Source organism: Gorilla gorilla, chromosome 20, assembly GCF_029281585.2.
Source record: "Gorilla gorilla gorilla isolate KB3781 chromosome 20, NHGRI_mGorGor1-v2.1_pri, whole genome shotgun sequence".
Taxonomy (NCBI): Eukaryota; Metazoa; Chordata; class Mammalia; order Primates; family Hominidae; genus Gorilla; species Gorilla gorilla.
In genome coordinates, this window is record NC_073244.2 from 14,171,130 (window position 1) to 14,191,952 (window position 20,823).

The 20,823-nt window shown below is 54.5% G+C and overlaps 3 protein-coding genes across 5 annotated transcripts; 1 reads left to right on the forward strand and 2 right to left on the reverse strand.

The window, feature by feature from the left end:
* Positions 1-481: 481 nt before the first annotated feature.
* CD320 (CD320 molecule) lies at positions 482-6,794 on the reverse strand. The gene is made up of 5 exons (XM_019014478.4): positions 6,531-6,794; positions 3,397-3,522; positions 2,210-2,443; positions 1,132-1,335; positions 482-960 (listed from the first exon to the last, which is right to left on the reverse strand). Exons 1-5 carry the CDS (start codon positions 6,655-6,657, stop codon positions 818-820), a joined length of 834 nt encoding a protein of 277 aa, XP_018870023.2. The 5' UTR covers positions 6,658-6,794; the 3' UTR covers positions 482-817.
* Positions 6,795-7,145: 351 nt separating this feature from the next.
* On the reverse strand, positions 7,146-19,816 carry NDUFA7 (NADH:ubiquinone oxidoreductase subunit A7). Of its 3 annotated transcripts, none has more exons than XR_008674138.1 (5): positions 19,690-19,816; positions 19,239-19,288; positions 14,886-15,035; positions 9,798-9,981; positions 7,146-7,266 (listed from the first exon to the last, which is right to left on the reverse strand). XR_008674138.1 is itself a non-coding variant. In XM_055371525.2 (5 exons), the coding sequence occupies exons 1-5, from the start codon at positions 19,738-19,740 to the stop codon at positions 9,971-9,973; spliced, it is 354 nt and encodes a 117-aa protein (XP_055227500.1). In that variant the 5' UTR covers positions 19,741-19,816; the 3' UTR covers positions 9,739-9,970. The 3 variants fall into 3 exon arrangements, 2 of the variants coding, with proteins under 2 accessions (XP_055227500.1, XP_004059969.3); XM_055371525.2 differs by lacking the exon at positions 7,146-7,266 and adding an exon at positions 15,382-15,473 and having other exon boundaries at positions 9,739-9,981; XM_004059921.5 differs by lacking the exon at positions 7,146-7,266 and having other exon boundaries at positions 9,739-9,981.
* A 17-nt stretch (positions 19,817-19,833) lies between these two features.
* On the forward strand, positions 19,834-20,781 carry RPS28 (ribosomal protein S28). Its single transcript, XM_004059924.4, has 4 exons — positions 19,834-19,951; positions 20,038-20,085; positions 20,337-20,475; positions 20,656-20,781. The coding sequence occupies exons 1-3, from the start codon at positions 19,913-19,915 to the stop codon at positions 20,457-20,459; spliced, it is 210 nt and encodes a 69-aa protein (XP_004059972.1). The 5' UTR covers positions 19,834-19,912; the 3' UTR covers positions 20,460-20,475; positions 20,656-20,781.
* Positions 20,782-20,823: the final 42 nt, after the last annotated feature.

The following is a 20,823-nucleotide window of genomic DNA, read 5'->3' on the forward strand; positions in this document are numbered from 1 at the left end:
TAGAGACAGGGTTTCACCATATTGGCCAGGCTGGTCTCGAACTCCTGACCTCAGATGATCCGCCCACCTCTCGGCCTCCCAAAGTGCTGGGATTACAGGTGTGAGCCACTGTGCCTGGCCAAAACGCAGTCTCTAAAAACATAATTAAAAAATAATTAAAACAGGGTGAGTCTGAGACCATCCCAGGAAACCTGGCTTCCACTGCACTGAGGAGGAAGCCACAGTGGGTGGGGGTCCCCAGACCTGGGAATGGGAAGGCACTGCCCAAGCTCTGCTCTTCTTCCAAGAATCCTGATGTTAACGCAGACTCCCCACCCCAGCCCTGCTGCCCCTGCTCCCAAAAAGCAAGCAGCACAGTAGCTGCACACAGGGCTGGGTGTCCACGTCCCACCTTCTCTGGGCTGGGCTCTCATGGAGGAGGGGCTGCAGCAGAGACCCCAGGCTGCCCAGGCCAAGGGAGACAGAGACCCAGAGGCAGGCGGAGGATGTGAAGCAACTTTAATCGCCACCCTCAGACGGGGCAGCAGGAGTGTCTTAAGCACGGGGCCGTTCTACCCCCTGGGAGCTGCCTGGGGCCAGCCCCTCAGTTCTGGCTATGGCAGGTTTCCCATCCTAGCTCCCCGGATCTCCATAGGGAGTGTCCAGGGACCCTCAATCTCCAGGGCCACTTCTGCAGGAGCTCGGGTTCGAGGTTCCATGTGGCCAGAAGAGCTCAGGTCTCTGAGGGCTGGTGTGCCCGGGTACCCATCCGCATCACTGCTCTCCTCCTGCCCAGCTACGCCCAGGGCTGAGTGACGGTGGTGGCAAGTGCTTGTCCTCAGGGCAGCGAGGTCTTCTGTTCTGACAGCAGCAGGGACTCCTTCATGGCCACCAGTAACCCCAGTGGGCGGAGGCGCTCCTGGGCTCGGAGCCAGGACAAAAGGAGGAGGGTGGCGGTGACCAGGCTTGCACTGAGCACCGCTGTGGGGAACAGATGGACAGAGGAGTAAGGAGGAGGAAGGGAAGAGCCCCCACACCCACCAAGCTCCATACACATGGGGATGGGAGTTCTGCAGCTCATCCCTCCCCACCCACCTCCCCTGAATCCCCGGAGCTCTAAGCCCCCAGCATGGGAGGATAAGTCCCTCTTACCAGCAGCTGCAATAACCCCATAGGCAGTTGGGCTTCCAGACTGGTCTCCGGCAGAGGAGGACGTGGCATTCCCGACAGAGGGGACACTCTCCAGGGTCACAGGGGGCCCCATGGTTGTGGCATTCCTGAGAGAGGTGACACTCTCCAGGGTCACAGGGGGCCCCATGGTTGTGGCATCCCCTTCCGGGAGGATCTCATTGGTTCCTGCAATAAGCCCAGGCGTTCAGTAGTTGAGGAGAGAGCACTGAAGGCGTGAGGGGGCCAGATGCCCAGGGGAGCCCTTGGGGTTTATCCTCAACCAAGCAGGCTGGGTGAAGCTGACTGCTGCCCGTAATTATGTCTTTTTTTTTTTTTTTTGGAGAGGGAGTCTGGCTCTGCCACCCAGGCTGGAGTGCAGTGGCGCAATATTGGCTCAGTGAAACCTCTGCCTCCTGAGTTCAAACAATTCTCCTGTCTTAGCCTCCCGAGTAGGTGGGATTACAGGTGCGCGCCACCACGCCTGGCTAACTTTTGCATTTTTAGTAGAGACGGGATTTCACCATGTTGGCCAGACTGGTCTCGAACACCTCACCTCAGGTGATTCGCCTGCCTCGGCCTCCCAAAGTGCTAGGATTACAGGCGTGAGCCACCGTGCCCGGCCTTTTTTAAATTTTTTTGAGACAGAGTTTTGCTGTCACCCAGACTGGTGTGCAGTGGCCCAATCTCAGCTCACTGCAACCTCTGCCTCCCAGGTTCAAGTGGTTCTCCTGACTCAGCCTCCTGAGTAGCTCGGATTACAGGTGTGTGCCACCATGCCCAGCAAATTTTTTTGTACTTTTAGTAGAGACGGGGTTTCGCAGTGTTTGCCAGGCAGGTCTCGAAATCCTGACCTCAGATGATCCGCCCACCTCAGCCTCCCAAAGTGCTGGGATTACAGGCGTGAGCCACCGGGCCCGGCCCCTAATGATGTCTTGATTCCCCTACAGGGATGCAGGCACGGGCAAAGGCATGTGTCCACGCCCCCAGCCTGGCCACGCCCCAGCAGGCAGTGGGTGTCCCCATCTACCCACGAGTCCACCCCAGCCCCGCAGGTGCGTACCACAGCCGAGCTCGTCGCTGGAGTCGGGACAGTCTGGGTGGCCGTCGCAGCGCCACGTGAGTGGAATGCAGTCATCGCTCAGCGTGCAACGGAGCTCGCCTGCTGGGCAGGCCAGGCGGCTGCAGTTGCGCAGTTTCTTGTCGGTTCCCCCAGAGCAGTCACTGACGCCGGTGCAGGGGCAGGGGAGGCCAGGGGGCGGTGGGCATTGCCCGTTCTGGGTACACGGCTCAATCCCTGGGGCACAGGGTTGGTCAGGTCCCAAATGCCCACCCAAGAAGGCCCAGGTACTCCCTGAAACCCCATCCCCTGCAAGCCCCACCCTCTAAGAACAGCTGAGCCCAAAAAATGCTCCCTTCCTAAGGCTCCGCCCCCTGCAACTGTTAACTCCACTTTCTAAGGACAGGCCTCCCTGCAAGCTCTTCCCGTGAGACCCCACTAGCTCTACCTTCCTACAAGCCCACTTTATTCTATTTGTTTGTTTGTTTCTTTCTTTATTTTTTCTTTTGAGACGGGGTCTCCCTTTGCCGCCCAGGCTGCAGTGCAGTGGCGCAATCTCGACTCACTGAAACCTCTGCCTCCCAGGGGTCAAGTGATTCTCCTGCCTTAGCCTTCCGACTAGCTGGGATTACAGGGGCCTGCCACCACATCCAGCTAACTTTTGTATTTTTAGTAGAGATGGGGTTTCACTGTGTTGGCCAGGCTGGTCTCGAACGCCTGACCTCAAGTGATCCGCCTGCCTTGGCCTCCCAAAGTGCTGGGATTACATGTGTGAGCCACCGCACCTGGCTCCCTCCCTCTCTCTTTCCTTCCTTTCTTTCCTTTCTTTCTTCCTTTCTTTCATTTTTCTTTTTTTTTCTTTTTCTTTTTTTTTCCTGAGACAGTCTTACTCTGTTGCCCGGGCTGGAGTGCACTGGCACAATCCTAGCTCACTGCAGCATCAACCTCCCAGAATCAAGTGATCGATCCTCCCACCCTAGCCTCCCAAAGTGCTGGGATTACAGGCGTGAGCCACTGCGCCCAGCCCAAGCCCATCTTAGACCCCGCTTCTTATGACCCACAGACCCAAGTCGCACCCATCCCTGTGGCCCTGCCTTTCCCACAAGCTCCACCTCCGCGTGCCTGGCCCCTGACATCCCATCCTCAGGCCCCGCCCCCTGTAAGCCCCGCCCAGGGGCGTGGCCACTCACGGCACTCCTCCTCGTCGCTGCCATCGCTGCAGTCCATGTCCCTGTCGCAGCGCCAGGTGAGGGGCACGCATAAGCCACTGGTGCGGCACTGGAACTTGGTGGGTGGGCACGAGCCTGAGCTGGGGCCTGCGAGATGGATGCAAATGAAGCCTGGGAAGCTGGAGGCTGGACCTTTCTCCAAGAGCACAGTAGTCACTGGCTGTGACCCGCAGGAGACAGGCGAAGTCCTGGGATGTAGGAACCACACTGGCGGCTGCTTGTTACTGAGCCCCTAGTACGAGTGGGGTTCAGAGTGTAGCAGTTCCTGGGCTCAAGAGCCCCACTGGGCAGGTGCTACTGCACTCCCCAGGTTACAGAGAAAGGGAACTAAGAGGAGGCCATAGAGCTGGTGGCAGAGGCTGGGTGCAGTGGCTCACGCCTGTAATCTCAGCACTTTGGCAGGCCGAGGCAGGTGGATCACTTGAGGTCACGAGTTCGAGACCAGCCTGGCCTACATGGTGAAACCCCGTCTCTATTAAAAATACAAAAATTAGCCAGGCGTGGTGGTGCACGCCTGTAATGCCAGCTACTCGGGAGGCTGAAGCATGAGAATTGCTTAAACCTGGGAGATGGAGGCTGCAATGAACCGAAATCATACTGCTGCACTCCAGCCTGGGCGACAGAATGAGACTCCGTCGCCACAAAAAAAAAAAAAAAAAAAAGAGCTGGTAGCAGAGTTGGGGTTCGAACTCAGGTCTCGCTGATCCCAGAGTCTTCACCAGGCTCCTCATAGCGAGATGATCTGCCAGGGAGACCTCCAAACTCAGTGGTTAAAGAGACTGAGGGACGGGCCATTTTTCCACATGCCCTGGGTCAGGCTCCCGGGCTCAGGTTAGCAGGGAGGGTCTATCTCCTCTGCGTAGCAAAAGGGAAACTGAGGCAGTGGGTGGGAAACTGAAGCACTGGGTAGAAAATCTGCTCAGTCACCAAGTCCTGTTGCCCCGCCTCCTGAATTCCTCCCAGACCTATCACTTTCCCCATCCTAAATGTGTCAGCTCCTCACCAGAGCCCCAGGCCCCAGGCCCCAAGGTCCATTAGGACACCAGAGACTTGCCTTTCCCTCTCTCCTCTCTACACCCTGTGTTTTCCCCTCAATTTTCAGATCTCAGCTGATTTCCTGGGAGGGTTCTCATGTCCCTCTTGGAGACCTAGGAAGCACTGCCTCCCATGTCTAACAACTGTCCTTAAAGCCCTGGTCATGCCTGTCCACCCACAGACTGGACATTCCGTGGAGGTCAGGGCTGTGACCTGGCCGCCTAAACCCAGGGCAGTGCCTGATTATAAGTGGACACAGGTCACATAAGGGTCCAAGCTGGGTCCAGAGAAGATCCCGGCTGTCCTAGATTCTGAGCAGGGAAGCTCAGCTGCTTGCCGACCTGGAGGGGCATGGAGGGGCCTGCAACCTGGGCCAAGGGACAGAGGAAGGGAGTGGCCTTTACGGCTTCCTCCTGGGTGCGGCCAGGGGAGGTGGCAAATCCGCCACCCTGGTTTAGCTTCACTCTGCCAAGGCCTTTAACCTCTTCCACCTTTACCCACCAGCCATGAGCCTCCAACCCCCCACTCCCCACTGCCAGCCCCTCCTCGGCCTTCAGGCCTAATTGCACCTACTTGCCACACGGTCCCTGAGCTCTATGGATCCCGGAAGAGCTGTGGACAAACCGGTGCCTGCTTCCTTCCCCGTCCCCGGGGGATCTGGCAGCCTCCAGGTGTGGCTCTCCACCCAGGCGCAGACCTCCACAGCCCTGACACCTCTGACCTCCCTTAGCTGGACTGCGGGAGTGTGTATCCCTCTGCAAAGTGGACAGTAGAGCACAGCAGTCCCCGCCTCATACGGTGTAAGCCTGACAGGAGTTACAGTGACCAGTGACTTTCCCTCCTGGCCTCAGTTTCCTCACCTGTAAACGGGGTATGCTGGGAATTCCTACCTCAACATCCTGAGAAAAAAGAGACTGTGTATAGAGTTTTGTCCTGTAATCCCAGCACTTTGGGAGGCTGAGGCGGGCAGAACACTTGAGGTCAGGAGTTCGAGACCAGCCTGGCCAACATGGTGAAACCCCATCTCTACTAAAAATACAAAAATTAGCCGGGCATGGTGACGGTGCCTGTAGTCCCAAGCTACTCGGGAGGCTGAGGCATGAGAATTGCTTAAACCTGGGAGGCGGAGGGTGCAGTGAGCCAAGATTGCACTGCACTCCAGCCAGGGCGACAGAGGGAGACTCAAAAAAAAAAAAAAAAAAAACTTTTGTACTTGGTTAACGTGAACGCTGCCTCCTTAAAAAAAACAACAACACACACACACAAAAAAAAACAGGAACATTTAGCGTGAATGTCAGGGACTTTGGGATGAGTCCAGGGACCTAGAAGTGCGGAATGCACAAAGGAGCTGGGAAAGTGTGTGAGCCTGAGCCCAGAGCTGCAAGTTGGGAGTGCCTGAGTGCACAGGGAGGCCACTCCAACCCTCCAGCTGCCTCTAGGGGTATCAGAGAGGGAGCCCGTCCCCACTGGCCACCAATACCTCTTAGGCCAGGGCGAACACGTCCACGGGGGTATATTCAACTTGTGACCCCAGTCTCTGCGAGAGCCTGGAGTAGCATGGGGGGGAGAGACCTCACGTTTTCTAAGGATGGAGGACAAAGGAGGAGAGACTGGGAGGGCAGGGACGGCTGCCGAACGGTCACAAGGCCTGGGCGCGAGGGTTTGGAAGGCAAAAGTGCGAGAGGCACCAGGTGACCCGTCCTGCGTGATTAGCGGTCGGACAATCTGAGCCTGCTAAGAGCTTTCCTGACCACGCTGGTATGAAGGGCGGCTTGGAGGTGACAATGGGGGACGACAGGGCACAGCAGGTGTGGAGACGGTGTGCAGGGCAGGAGCAAAACCGTTAAACGCAGGTGGAGACACCCTCCTCCCCTCCCCCAGCATGGGGTCTTCCTAGCACCAGTGCGCGCCTTCCCACAAGCGATGAAGTTCAAGTCCACGTGCTGGGGGAGTGTCATGAACTGACGTGCGGTGCAGCCAGTGGCTAGGCGTTGTCGGTGCGCGGCGGCGGGGCGAAGCCTCGCGAGGGGTGGGAGCCCGCGCTGCGGGGGGTCACTCACCTGCGGCCTGGGCAGAGGTCGGGGTGGAAAGCGGGCTCGCGGCGGCCTCCAAGCCTAGTCCGAGGCCGAGCAGCAGCAGCAGCGCCAGGCCCAGAGCCCCTGTTCGCCACGCTCCAACCCGCGCCATCCAACCGCCGCTCAAGCTGTCCCCACAGCTGCGCTGGCCACGCGCTGTCCAGACCGCTCTCTTATCCCTGCGCACGCGCACGCGCAGGGTTGGGGCGGGGCCCAAGCCCCTGAGTTCTGCGGCGCCCACGGCTACGCCTACCGTAAATGTCAGAATAGCAGGGAAAAGAGAATTAGAGGCCCGTCCCCACTTTCCCCAGTGACCAGATCAGTTGAAAGGTATGGAGCCCGCTTGAAGTTAGAAACTTCTGGGGATGGGAAGGAATTTGTTGGTGTTCATTTGCATTATTTCCCGTTCCAAATGAGGACTGCTGCAAATGTTACTGCCTCGTGATCTTCTTTAATATGGCAGCCACGCCCCTCAGGCACTCCCCATTTCCTCCCTCATCCCACTGCTTTTGTGGCGCCGACAGGTAATTTATTTTATTTACTTATTCTGGTTTATTGTCCGAGTCCCCATAGAATGCTAGCTACTGGAGGGCAGGGATCTTCTGTTGCTCACTGCTTTATTCTCAGGATCTGACACATAGTGCTTGACTCATAGTAGGCTCTTAGAAAACATTTGGTGAGTAAATGAATAAATCAAACGTCCATTCTCGGAGTCGGGTTGCTTGGGGGGAAAAAAGGAAAGGAAATCAATTAATTAATTAAATTTAATAATAAAGGCCGGGCGCAGTGGGTCACGCGTGTGATCCCAGCATTTTGGGAAGCAGAGGCGGGCAGATCGCTTGAGCCCAGGAGTTCGAGAACAGCCTGGGCAACACAGCAAGTCCCCGCCCGCCTCAAGAAAAAAGAAAATTAGCTGGGCATGGTGGCTCTAATTTGTAGTCCCAGCTACTCAGGAGGCTGAGGTGGGAGAATCACTTGGGGCTGCACTCCAGCGTGGGTGACAGTGAGACCCCATTTCTTAGAAAAGTTGGCCGGCGCAGTGGCTCACGCCTGTAACCCCAGCACTTTGGGAGGCCGAGGCAGGCAGATCACGAGGTCAGGGATTCTAAACCAGCCTGGCCAACATAGTAAAACTCCTGTCTCTACCAAAAATACAAAAATTAGCCGGGTGTGGTAACATGTTCCTGTAGTCCCAGCTACTAGGGAGGCTGAGATGGGAGAATCGCTTGAACCCGGGAGGCGGAGGTTGCAGTGCACCGAGACCACATCATTGAACTCCAGCCTGGGTGACAGAGTGAGACTCTGTCTCAAAAAAAAAAAAGTTGTGGTCATAAAACTTGGTTCAGATGCCGTCAGTGGCATGCCTTGCCTAGGGTCTTGCCCTCCTTGTGGCCTCTGCACACCCTGCCTAGTCTTTCCTTCCCTCCTGACCTTTCTGAATCTGATTCATCCTTTTACCCCAAGCAGAATCCCACCTTCTCCAGGAAGGTGTTAGCCTTTGTAGGACCCACTCTGGGACACTTGTACCTGCTGCCTGCAGCCGTGGCCTTTCCCCTTCCAGAGGGCAGGGCGGTCTCAGCACCCTCTTGGTCCACAGCTGATCTTTTTTAGCTGCTGAAGGGTCCGGGGCTGTGCCCTGGGGAAGCCATGACACTCCCCTGCGTAGGGTCACTGGGTGGCTCCTGCAGCCAGACTTGGACACCCTCCCTTTGCAGATTTCTGTCTCCTCCCCAGGAACCAGCTGCCTTCCTTCTGGGGCGAATTCATTCTTATCCCACAGCCCCAGCATAATGGGATCTGGCTCAGGGAGGCCTTTCCTGATCTGCCCTAGGTTTGCCTTCCCTGTGAGCAGCCCTTACTGTCCTCTGCCTTCCCCGTTGAGCTGCAGGGTGACCATGGTCAAGCAGGAGCCTCAGTGGGAAGGTGCTGAGGAAGGTTCATGTGAGAAGTGGCTGTGGGAACCCTCAAGAGATGGAAGTTAGGCCAGGCGCGGTGGCTCACGCCTGTAATCCCAACACTTCGGGAGGCAGAGGTGGGCGGATCACTTGAGGTCAGGAGTTTGAGACCAGCCTGGCCAACATGGCGAAACCCCGTCTCTACTAAAAATACAAAAATTAGCTGGGCTTGTGGCAGGCGCCTGTAATCCCAGCTATTCGGGAGGCTGCGGCAAGAGAATCACTTGAACCCAGGAGGCAGAGGTTATAGTGAGCTGTGATCGCGCCATTGTACTCTAGCCTGGGCAACAAGAGCGAAACTCTGTCTCAAAAAAAAAAAAAGAAGTGAGAAGTCTGTGGCTGGCCTACTGAGTGTCCGCACATACACCCCTTACCCCTCCCGACTGGTCTTCACAATCAATGCTCCCCAACAGCCAGCGGTCCTGGGAGTCCAACCTCCCAGAAGGATCACCCACTCCCACCACTCTCAAGGTCAGAGCCTGGCCTTTGGGGGAAAGGGCAGTGCTGTCTCCAGGGCCTCTGCACCCAGGGACAGTGTCTGTCCCACCCCTGGAGTGCCAACAGAGTTGGGAGACTCAGCACTGACTTCACCCCAAAATCCAAGTAAGCTGGGTATTGCTTAAAATCAGGGGCCAGGCGTGGTGGCTCACACCTGTAATCCCAACACTTTGGGAGGCCAAGGCAGGCGGATCACCTGAGGTCAGGAATTTGAGACCAGCCTGGCCATCTCTACAAAAAAAAAAAAAAAAAAATTAGCGGGTATGGTGGTGCACACCCGTAGTCCCAGCTACTCGGGAGGCTGAGGCAGGAGAATTGCTTGAGCCCAGGAGGCAGAGGTTGCAGTGACCTGAGATCATGCCATTGCGCTCCAGCCTGGGTGACAAGCGCGAAACTCTGGCTCCTGCAGCCAGATTTCTATCTCCTCCCCAGGAACCAGCTGCCTTCCTTCTGGAGCTAACTCATTCTCATCCCACAGCCCCAGCATAATGCTTTCTGGCTCAGGGAGGCCTTTCCTGATCTGCCCTAGGTCTGCCTTCCCTGTAAGCAGCCCTCACTGTCCTTTGCCTTCCCCGTTGAGCTACAAGGTGACCAAGGTCAAGCAGAGGCCTCAGTGGGAAAGTCTAAAAAATAAAAATAAAATCAGGCCAGGTGTGGTGGCTCATGCCTGTAATCCCAGCACTTTGGGAGGTCAAGGCAGGAGGATCGCTTGAGGCCAGGAGTTCAAGATCAGCCTGGGAAACATGGTGAGACTCTGTCTCTATTTTTTTATTTTTTAAAGTAAAACTAGAAGTGATACCTGAGCTCTATGTATTTGTCATAAATTAGGTCACATTCTCCCTGGAGGAAACCCAAGGAGGCAAAGTAGTCGGGTGGCCGTGAGGGTGCAGTGTCACAGGTAAGGCTGGTCTGAGGACAGCTCCCACCTCTTTATGGGAGGAGCTGGAGTCACCGCCTTCTTCTCAGTGGCTGCTACAGCAGAGCTGGAGGAGGGAAAGACTTCAGTGAGGGTTTCCAAAGAACAGTGTGGAAAGATCTGAGGGAGCCCACACCTGCCCCAGGACAAACACACCCACAGGGAGTTTCTGGACCTGCAGGACAGACAGCAGGGTGTTCCAGAATGCCAACCCCTCCAACGCAGCCCCTCAGAGGATCAGCCAACGCCAGGTGGGAGCTGGCAAGCCCCCTCTCTCCCCTGAGCCCTGTATGAACCCCCTGCTGTGGCCCCCAGGCCCAGAACCCACTGTGGAGAGCTGGGCTCCTCCCTTCCCACTTTTGGTCTCCAGCGTACACAAGGCCCCCACCCCCATTCCTGCTGCCCCTCAAAACAGGATGCTGGCAAATGGGCCAAGCGATCAGGTGACAATGGCCTCCAGCTATTCCTGCCTCGGACTGGGCAAGAACTGCATGGCAGGCACTACTGTGTGGGCGCAGAGCCAGGAAGATGGGGCACCGCCCTCAGGAAAACTCAGGCTGGTGGGGCTGAGAATCCATGCGCAAATGGCAACTGCAAAACGCATCTCTGGCCCAGAGCTGGCCAAGAGGGAGCCCCCAGGAGACCCTGTGCCGGCAAGTCCAGGATGAGCACCCTCCCCTCTCACCCCACCCACCTGAGCCTGTGGAGCTCACACACCTCACAGCCTAAGCAAGAAAGGAAGCAGGAGGGTGGGGTGATGGAGGAGGCGCCCCAGGGGTGCAGGCACAGGACCTCCCAGGAGCCTCAAGGAAATGGAAAAGGCAGAAGTGGCCTCCCTGGGAAATACACACATCTCTGGGGGCATGGCAAGGGGCTGTGTGGGAACAAGGTATCTTGCCACACTCTGGTGCTGGACTCCAGTGAATCAGAAGGTGACAACAAGGACCACTCCACTGAGTTCCTTCTTTTTGAGACAGACTCTTGCTCTGTCACCCAGGCTGGTGTGCAGTGGCACAATCTCAGTTCACTGCAACCTCCGCCTCCCAGGCTTGAGTGATTCTCTTGCCTCAGCCTCCCAAGTAACTGGGATTACAGGTGTGCGCCATCACTCCCAGCTATTTTTGTATTTTCTTTCTTGTTTATTATTTATGAGACAGGGTCTCACTTTGTCACCCAGGCTGGAGTGCAGTGGCGCAATCTCAGCTCAGTGAAGCTTCCTCGACCTCCCAGGTTCAAGAGATCCTTCTGCCTCAGCCCTTCAAGTAGCTGGGCCTACGGGTGCACACCACCACACCCGGCTAATTTTTGTATTTTTTGTAGAGATGGGGTTTCCCCATGCTGCTCAGGCTGGTCTTGGACTTCTGGGCTCAAGCGATCCACCCGCCTCGGCCTCCCAAAGTGCTGGGATTACAGGCGAGAGACACAGCGCCCCTAACTTTTGTATTTCAGTAGAGGCAGGGTTTCGCCCTGTTGGCCAGGCTGGTGTCGATCTCCTGACCCCTAGTGATCCGCTCACCTCGGCCTCCCAAAGTGCTGGGATTACAGGCGTGAGCTACCATGCCCAGCCTAAAAAATTTCTAATAGAGACGGGGTCTCGCTGTGTTACTCAAACAAGTCTAGAACTCAAGCAATCCTCACACCTCAGCTTCCCGAGTCACTGGGATTACAGGCACACACCACTGCGCCTGGCCTATTCACAGAGTTTTTTTTTTTTTTTTTGAGACAGAGTCTCACTCCGTCACCCAGGCTGGAGTGCAGTGGCGCGATCTCAGTGAGCTGCAAGCTCTGCCTCCCGGGTTCACACCATTCTCCTGCCTCAGCCTCCCGAATAGCTGGGACTACAGGCGCCCGCCACCACACCCGGCTAATTTTTTGTATTTTTAGTACAGACAGGGTTTCAACATGTTAGCCACGATGGTCTCGATCTCCTGACCTGGTGCTCCACCCTCCTCGGCCTCCCAAAGTGCTGGGATTACAGTCATGAGCCACTGCGCCCAGCCCTCACAGAGTTTTAAGTACAGAGCAGGCCCTGCCTGACCTCATCACCTCCCAGATCTCAGCACACTGCAAGTCTAGCATCCCTATTTTATACGTGAAGAAACCAAGGCTCAAGAAGGCTGAGGGACTGCCCACACCGTGAGCTGGCTGTAGAGCCCAGACCCCAATGGGAGTCCAGGCAAACTGGTTTGAAATCCTGCTTCTGCTTACTGCTGCCTGTGTGGCCCAGGCCAGTCACTTGGCTTCTGTGAGCCTCGATTTCCTCTTCTGCAAGAGGGGCCATCACCATCTAACTGGTGGAGTTATTAGGAGGTAGGCAGGACACTGACTCTGTGCCAGGCTCCAAGAGTTTACAAATATTAATTATGAGGACTAACCCTCCTAACAGCTTTCTGAAGTTGATCCTATTAGAGTCCCCATTTAATTAAGAGAAGACACCTGAAACCAGGGACCAAACTACTTTTTGAGAGGAGCCCAAGGTTTATACAATTCTGTCTCTGAGAAGAATACATGGCTGGGCATGGTGGCTCACACCTGTAATTCCAGCACTTTGGGAGGCCAAGGCCAGAGGATCACATGAGGTCAGGAGTTCAAGACCAGCCTGACCAACATGGTGAAACCCCATCTCTACTAAAAATACAAAATTAGCCTGGCGTGGTGGCATGCGCCTGTAATCCCAGCTACTTGGGAGGCTGAGGCAGGAGAATCGCTTGATCCTAGGAGGTGGAGGTTGCAGTGAGCCGAAATCGCGCCACTGCACTCCAGCCTGTGCAATAAGAGTGAGACTGTCTCAAAAGAAATAAATAAAATAAAAATTCATAATTATATAAACAGTAATGTCTCAGTTTTTCACAGGACCCTTGGAGGGACCCCGGAACTTCATCTGTTTTGTAGGATGCAGAGTCCTGGCTGAGGCGCTAACTTCTACCCTCCCCTGGGTTGGACTAAATGAGCTCTTGCTGAGCATGGTGACTCTCACTTGTAGTCCCAGCTACTCGGGAGGCCAAGGCAGGAGGATCGCTTGAGCCCAGGAGTTTGAGAACGGCCTGGGCAACAAAGCAAGACCCCATCTCTACAAAACATTTAAAAATTAACCCAGCATGGAGGCCGGGCATGGTGGCTCATGCCTGTAATCCCAGCACTTTGGGAGGCCAACGCGGGCAGATCACGAGGTCAGGAGATCAAGACCATCCTGGCTAACACGGTGAAACTCCGTCTCTACTAAAAATACAAAAACTTAGCCAGGTGTAGTGGTGGGCACTTGTAGTCCTAGCTACTAGGCAGCCTGAGGCAGGAGAATGGCGTGAACCCCTGGGAGGCAGAGCTTGCAGTGAGCCGAGATCGCACCACTGCACTCCAGCCTGGTGTGGGGATAAGAAAGAGAAATCAGATTGTTAATGTGTCTGTATAGAAAGTAGACATAAGAGACTCCATTTTAATCTGTAATCTTACCCCCAACCCTGTGCTCCCTGAGACATGTGCTGTGTCAACTCAGAGTTAAATGGATTAAGGGCGGTGCAGGATGTGCTTTGTTAAACAGAAGCTGGAAGGCAGCATGCTCCTTAAGAGTCGTCACCACTCCCTATTCTCAAGTACCCAGGGACACAAAACACCGCAGAAGGCCGCAGGGTTCCCTGCCTAGGAAAGCCAGGCATTGTCCAAGGTTTCTCCCCATGTGATAGCCTGAGATGTGGCCTCGTGGGAAAGGAGAGACCTGACCGTCCCCCAGCCCGACACCCGTAAAGGGTCTGTGATGAGGAGGATTAGTAAAAGAGGAAGGAATGCCCCGTTGCAGTTGAGACAAGAGGAAGGCATCTGTCTCCTGCCCGTCCCTGGGCAATGGAATGTCTCGGTGTAAAACCCGATTGTATATTCCATCTACTGAGATAGGGGAAAACCGCCTTAGGCCTGAAGGTGGGACATGCGGGCAGCAATACTGCTCCTTAAGGCATTGAGATGTTTACGTGTATATGTATCTAAAGCACAGCACTTAATTCTTTACATTGTTTATGATGCAGAGACTTTTGTTCACGTGCTTACCTGCTGACCTTCTCTCCACTATTATCCTATGATCCTGCCACATCCCCCTCTCACACATCACACCCAATAATGATGAATAAATACTAAGGGAACTCAGAGGCCGGGTGGATCCTCCGTATGCTGAGCGCTGGTCCCCTGGTCACCCGATTTCTTTCTCTATACTTTGTCTGTGTCTCTTTCTTTTCCAAGTCTCTCATTCCACCTAACGAGGAACACCCACAGGTGTGGAGGGGCAACCCACCCCTTCAGCCTGGGCAACGCAGGGAGACTCCATCTCAAAACAAAAACAAAAACAAAAACAAAAACAAAACAGGCCAGGCACGGTGGGTCACGCCTGTAATCCTAGCACTTTGGGAGGCCGAGTCAGGTGGATCACAAGGTCAGTTCAAGACCAGCCTGGCCAAGATGGTGAAACCCCGCCTCTACTGAAAATACAAAAATTAGCCGGGTGTAGTGGTGGGCACTTGTAACCCCAGCTACTTGAGAGGCTGAGGCAGAGAATCGCTTGAACCCGGGAGGTGGAGATTGCAGTGAGCCAAGATCACACCACTGCACTCCAGCCTGGGTGACAGAGTGAGACTCCGTCTCAAAAAAAAAAAAAAAAAAATTGACCCAGCATGGTGGCACTAATCTGTAACACCAATTACTGGGGAGGCCAAGGAAGGAGGGGAGGATCACTTCAGCCTAGGCGTTCAAGGCTGCAGTGAGTGATGATCGCGCCATTGCACTTCATCCTGGGCAACAGAGCAAGACTCTGTCTCTAAAAACGAGTAAATGAGCTCTCGGACAAAAAGCTCCCAGCAGCACAGTTCCTGACGCAACTGATGCTTACTAAGTAGGATCTTGACAAGCACCCTTTCCACAAGTTGGGAGACAGAGTGGGTTGCAGGAGGGGGCATGGGGGCTGTGGTGAGCAGCGCTGGAGATCCTCACCTCTCTGCTGGCTTGTTTGACACCAGCGCCTTCTGCGACGACATGATGATGGAAGGGGGCACAGATTCCCGGCGGCCATCGCGAGTGCAATAGTAATTGTTGGAGAGCTTGTGGCTAGGACCCACAGGGAGCTTGGGAGGAGGCTGAGTTCTGAGGGGAAAAAGGATGAGCACTGAAGCAAAGAGACAGTCACTGTCATGGCCCCGCTGTGGGCCCCTGTCACCTCAGTCACAAAATGTGGGATCTACAGCCAGCCACTGGGATAAGCCACAGGCTGGGGGTGTCCCTTGGTACACTGGCAGGGACATATGCCTGGGGAGGGGTCCTGGGGCCAGAAGCAGATGGTGGACCCTGCTCTGGATATGAAGATGCCACCCCCGGGGACCCCACCTGTCCCGAATGTGGAGGGTACAGAGGACCCTTTCTGAGGCTCCCAAGGCCCGGGACATGTCCCCATGCCCCCCACCCCACGGCTGAGCTTGGCAGCCAGCCTCACCTGACTTTGTCCACTCTGAGTGGCTTTTTCCCCTAAGGCCAGGCTCTGGACGCCCTGCGTTTCCTGTTATCTCAGGAAGTCTCTGGAGAACCCTGCTAGGATCAAGGCCCATTATTCAAGAACACCTTAGCCTTGGAGCCTGTCAAGATCTCTGCATTTCCTGCCACCATGTGGCCAGGCAACTCCTCTCTGGAGCCCAGAGAGGGGTGAACAGAGCTCGGTCTTGGCTTGAACTAAACCCTGGGCTGGATTTACCTGGAAGCCTGAGGCCTTAAAAGAAATGCTCAAAACAAGGATGGGCAGGGTGGCTCATGCCTGTAATACCAGCACTTTGGGAGGCCGAGGTGGGTGGATCACTTGAGGTCAGGTATTCGAAACCAGCCTGGCCAACACTGCAAACCCCATCTCTACTAAAGTACAAAAATTAGCCAAGCATGGTGGTGGGAGGCAGAGGTTGCAGTGAGCTGAGATCATGCCACTACACTCCAGCCTGGGCGACAGAGCGAGACTCCATCTCAAAAAAAAAAAAAAGCTCAAAACAAAAGATGGGCTTTCCAGAGAGAGGGAGCAGAGAAGACGGCAAAAACCGTAAATTGATCTGTTTCCACTTAGCCATGTTTCTAAGTCACTTTTTTGTCTGGGAACTGTTTCCCGGAATTTAATTTTTTTCTGAGGCAGTGATCATATGCACTGCAGCCTGGATGATATATGCAATCATATGATCGCTTGAGGTGTGATCATAGCTCACTGCAGCCTCAACCTCCTGGGCTCAAGCAATGCTCCCGCCTCAGCCTCTCAAGTAGCTGGAACTACAGGCGCACACTACCACATCTGGCTAAAAACAATTTTTCTATTGTTTTTGTGGAGTCGGGGGTCTTGCTATGTTGCCCAGGTTGATGTCGAATTCCTGGCCTTAAGTTATCCTCTCACCTTGGCCTCCCAAAGTGCTGGGATTACAGGCGTGAGCCACCACTCCTGGCCTTTTTTTTAAAACAAGTGTTAGTCACTGTATTTTTTAAAAATAAGAAACATAAAGTAAAAAATGTTTAATATTAAAAGCAATATATTATGTGAAAGACTTTGCTTAAGGAGGCTGGATGTGGTGGCTCATACCTTGGGAGGCCAAGGTGGAAGGATTGCTTGAGGCCAGGAGTGTTTTTGTTTGTTTTTTGAGATGGAATCTCACTCTGTCGCCCAGGCTAGAGTGCTGTGGTGCGATCTCGGCTCACTGCAACCTCCGCCTCCCAGGTTCAAGCAATTTTCCTGCCTCAGCCTCCCAGGTAGCTGGGAATACAGGCTTGCGCCACCATGCTGGCTAATTTTTGTATTTTTAGTAGAGATGGGTTTTCACTATGTTGGCCAGGCTGGTCTCAAACTTCTGACCTTGTGATCCGCCTGCCTCGGCCTCCCAAAGTGCTGGGATTACAGGCATGAGCCACCATGCCCAGTCAGAGGCCAGGAGTTTAAGACCAGCTTGGGCAACATGGTAAGACCTTGTCTCTATACAAAAATTTAAAAATTAGCCAGGCACGGTAACATGTGCCTGTAATCCCAGCTACTTGGTAGGCTGGACCAGGAGGATCACTTAGGCCTGGAAGTTCGAGGCTGCAGTGAGCTATGATTGTGCCACTGCACTCCAGCCTGGGTCACAGAAACCCAGTCTTACAAAAAAAAAAAAAAAAAAAAAAAGGCCAGGCGCAGTGGCTTACGCCTGTAATCCCAGCACTTTGGGAGGCCGAGGCGGGCAGATCACGAGGTCAAGAGATCAGACCATCCTGGCAAACATGGTGAAACCCCGTCACTACTAAAAATACAAAAATTAGCTGGGTGTGGTGGCGCACACCTGTAGCCCCAGCTACTCGGGAGGCTGAGGCAGGAGAATCACTTGAACCCGGGAGGCGGAGATTGCAGTGATCTGAGATCCGCCACTGCACTCCAGCTTGGCGACAGAGTGAGACTCTGTCTCAAAAAAAAAAAAAAAAAAAAAAAGACCAATAAAACATCCAGGTGAATCACTAGAGGGTGCCGTCATCCTAAAAAAGTCAAAACTTTCACAAAGCCATTTCCTCAACTGGCCCACAACTACCCTGATAGAAAGCCAACTGGGGGGGTCGGGGGGTGGGGGGGAGAGAGCATCAGGAAGAATAGCTAATGGATGCTGGGCTTAATACCTAAGTGATAGGTTGATCTTTGATCTTTGCAGCAAACTTCCATGGCACGTTTACCTTTGTAACAAAACTGCAAATGTACCCCAGAACTTAACGTTGAAGTTGAAAACAAGCCGGGCGCAGTGGCTCACACCTGTAATCCCAGCACTTTGGGAGGCTGAGGCGGGCGGATTATGAGGTCAGGAGTTCGAGACCAGACTGGCCAACATGGTGAAACCCCGTTTCTACTAAAAATACAAAAAATTAGTCAGGCGTGGTGGCACATGCCTGTAATCCCAGCTACTTGGGAGGCTGAGGCAGGAGAATCGCTTGAACCCGGGAGATGGAGATTGCAGTGAGCTGAGATTGTGCCATTGCACTCCAGCCTGGGCAATAAGAGCAAAACTCCGTCTCAAAAAAAAAAAAAAAAGTTGAAAACAAAGTTTGATACTTCTAATATTTGGAATTAGTCACAACATATAGGCATTTACATAAATTTCATTATTTTAATGCTATTTTTCTTCCTTTCATTATAATCCTCAATGACTGCCTTACCTCTGCCTACCCTTTGACTTCATAGATTATACCATTATCCCTTTCCCTCAATGGGTTCCATCCATACTGGCCTCCTTCCACTCAGGCTCTGTCCAGCCTGACACTCTTAGCCCTTCCTGTTCCCTCTGCTCAGAATGTTTTTTCTCTTTTTTTTATTTTTTTGAGACAGAGTGTTGTTCTGTCACCCAGGCTGGAGTGCAGTGGAGCGATCTCAGCTCACTGCAATATCCACCTCCTGTGTTCAAGCGATTCTCCTGCCTCAACCTCCCGAGTAGCTGGGACTACCCGCGCGCGCCACCACGCCCGGCTAATTTTTGTATTTCTAGTAGAGAGGGGGTTTTACTGTGTTTCACTGTGTTGGCCAGGCTGGTCTCAAACTCCTGACCTCGTGATCCGCCTGCCTCGGCCTCCCCAAGTGCTGGGATCACAAGCGTGAGCCACTGCGCCCGGTCAGAATGTTTTTTCAATAATTATTCTTTGAATGGGTCCTTCCCATCATTCAGGGGACTCAACTGTCAATTTCCAAAGAAAGATCTTTCCCAATCATCTGACTTTACGTAGCCACCCTCCAGCTTCCACTTATTTTGTTTTGTCTTCAAAGCATTCCAGAACAATACTACCTGCTGTGTTTGTTTCCCTACTATGCTTCTCCCTAGAATGTGGCGTCCATGAAAGAATGTGGATAAGAACTTTCCTGGTTCACAAAGTTAAACCCAAGGCTGAGGTCATACATGACAGGGGCTTGTAAATATCAACTAATATTTTCATATAAATGAGTCTGAAATCAGGACACTTCTGGGTTCAAGTCCCCGCTGCCACTTTTTAGCTTCTGAGTGACTTGAGGCAAATGATTTCGCCTCTCTGGACCTCTTTTTTCATCTGTAGCTTGGGGATAACACTGACTAACATGGCCACGCTGAGCACTGCAAATCTAGCCTGATTGCCAGTCAGAATGCACGCCCGGCCTCGCTGTTTCAGGAGGGCTGTCCTCTGGAGTTCAGCAAGGTTAAAGGCAAACCTCTGCCTCCACAGCCTGGCAGGGGACTGGTGGCAGGATGTCAGCCCTGCGTTTCAGGGGTCTAAAGGAACACAGATTTCGTTTTTGGTGGAGAAAGGACAGAGCCAGAGGCTGGGCAGCGAGCGGGGCCTGCTCACCGCTTGGAGATCTCCTGGTAGCGCAGCTGCAGCTTCGCCTGCAGGTCATGCTGTGGGAAGAGGAGAGGAGAGGTCGGCCTGCAAGGCACCCCAGGAGAGAGGAAAGGAGAGGGCAAGGGACCAGGGATGGCCCGGGGATGCGCATTTTAAGGGAAGGCAGGGGATGAACACTCGGGGAAACGGATGTGGGTCCTGCAGGTGAAGAGCAAAGCCAGAGTCCGGGCCCACAGATCCAAGGCTAAGAAGGTCGGGGACTGGGGAAATCCCGGGCCTGAGTGGTTCCCAGGCCAGGAGAGGGTCCCGGGCTGAAGGGGTCACGAGCTGGGGGTTCCCAAGGAGATTCGGGGAGAGCGAAGGGTCCCGCCTTAGGAGGGAGGTGAGGAGCAGGAGCGAGTCCCGGACACACGGATCCCGAAGCCCCCCATGGTGCAGCCCTGTCCGCCCCGCGCACCCCAGACGCCCAGTTCCGCAGCCGCTGGATGAGACGGGTGGCGGACGCCATCTTCCGTCCGCTATACTGAAGGACGCAGCCGGTGGCGTCTCCACCGCTGGGGCTGCTGGGAAAGACGCGGCGTGGTATCGCGAGACGGGAGTGGGCGGTGCTAGAATGTCCTATAAAGTCTCTCCCCGAAGCACGTGACTCCTCTCCGCCACACCGCCGCCGCGCCGCCATCATGGACACCAGCCGTGTGCAGCCTATCAAGCTGGCCAGGGTGAGGTGGGGGCCCGAATTTGGGGGCAGGGGGAGGGATTAGAGGAGCCAAACGGGCCGGGTCTGAACCCAGCTTCTTTCCTCCAGGTCACCAAGGTCCTGGGCAGGACCGGTTCTCAGGGACAGTGCACGCAGGTAATCGGGTGGGGGCATTTGGCCGACTGCCGGGGACCTAAACCCTGATGTGACCTCTACCCTGCCCTAACCCCTGCCAGCCGGAATCCGGGAGCCGATTCTCATTTCATCACAGGGTTCTGATGGTTCCCTTTAACGATCTGTGTTCTGGCCCCGACACGTTCTCTGAATTCATATCTGCTTCCCACTGCGCGGTGCCTTTCCGCGGCCCGCCCTAACTTCTTCCTCCACTCTCCGGTGGGGACCCGTAGGTGCGCGTGGAATTCATGGACGACACGAGCCGATCCATCATCCGCAATGTAAAAGGCCCCGTGCGCGAGGGCGACGTGCTCACCCTTTTGGAGTCAGAGCGAGAAGCCCGGAGGTTGCGCTGAGCTTGGCTGCTCGCTGGTGGGTGCAAAGAGGACACCCCTTTGATAGACCTTTGGTTGGTGGTAGGGAGGCTTCGTTAAGCCCAGGGTGAGAGGGTTTGGGAGACAGAGTCTACATACAGAGACTGACAAGAGGGAGGCGGGAGTTTGCCAATTGCTGCGGGGCCTGTCAGCATCTCCTGTTTGGGTCTGTTTACAGGGTCTTGGATGTCGGGTTCGACCACTTGGCCGATGGGAATGGTCTGTCACAATCTGCTCCTTTTTTTTTGTCCGCCACACGGAATTGAGATGCTCCTTTAAATAAAGCGTTTGTGTTTCAAGTTAACTCAGGTTCTTGTCTTGGTTATGCGACTAGGGTTTCTCCAGG

Coding starts and splice junctions, on each gene's coding strand:
- CD320 (XM_019014478.4), bottom strand. CDS start 6,657: ATGGCGCGGGTTGGAGCGTGGCGAACAGGGGCTCTGGGCCTGGCGCTG. Junction 3,523..6,530: donor GACCTCTGCCCAGGCCGCAG/GTGAGTGACCCC, acceptor TCCATCTCGCAG/GCCCCAGCTCAGGCTCGTGC. Junction 961..1,131: donor TGGGGTTATTGCAGCTGCTG/GTAAGAGGGACT, acceptor TGTTCCCCACAG/CGGTGCTCAGTGCAAGCCTG.
- RPS28 (XM_004059924.4), top strand. CDS start 19,913: ATGGACACCAGCCGTGTGCAGCCTATCAAGCTGGCCAGG. Junction 19,952..20,037: donor AGCCTATCAAGCTGGCCAGG/GTGAGGTGGGGG, acceptor TCTTTCCTCCAG/GTCACCAAGGTCCTGGGCAG. Junction 20,086..20,336: donor CTCAGGGACAGTGCACGCAG/GTAATCGGGTGG, acceptor GGGGACCCGTAG/GTGCGCGTGGAATTCATGGA.
- NDUFA7 (XM_055371525.2), bottom strand. CDS start 19,740: ATGGCGTCCGCCACCCGTCTCATCCAGCGGCTGCGGAACTGGGCGTCT. Junction 19,289..19,689: donor TGCGGAACTGGGCGTCTGGG/GTGCGCGGGGCG, acceptor CTCTTCCCACAG/CATGACCTGCAGGCGAAGCT. Junction 15,036..15,381: donor CTCAGAGTGGACAAAGTCAG/GTGAGGCTGGCT, acceptor TTTTCCCCTCAG/AACTCAGCCTCCTCCCAAGC.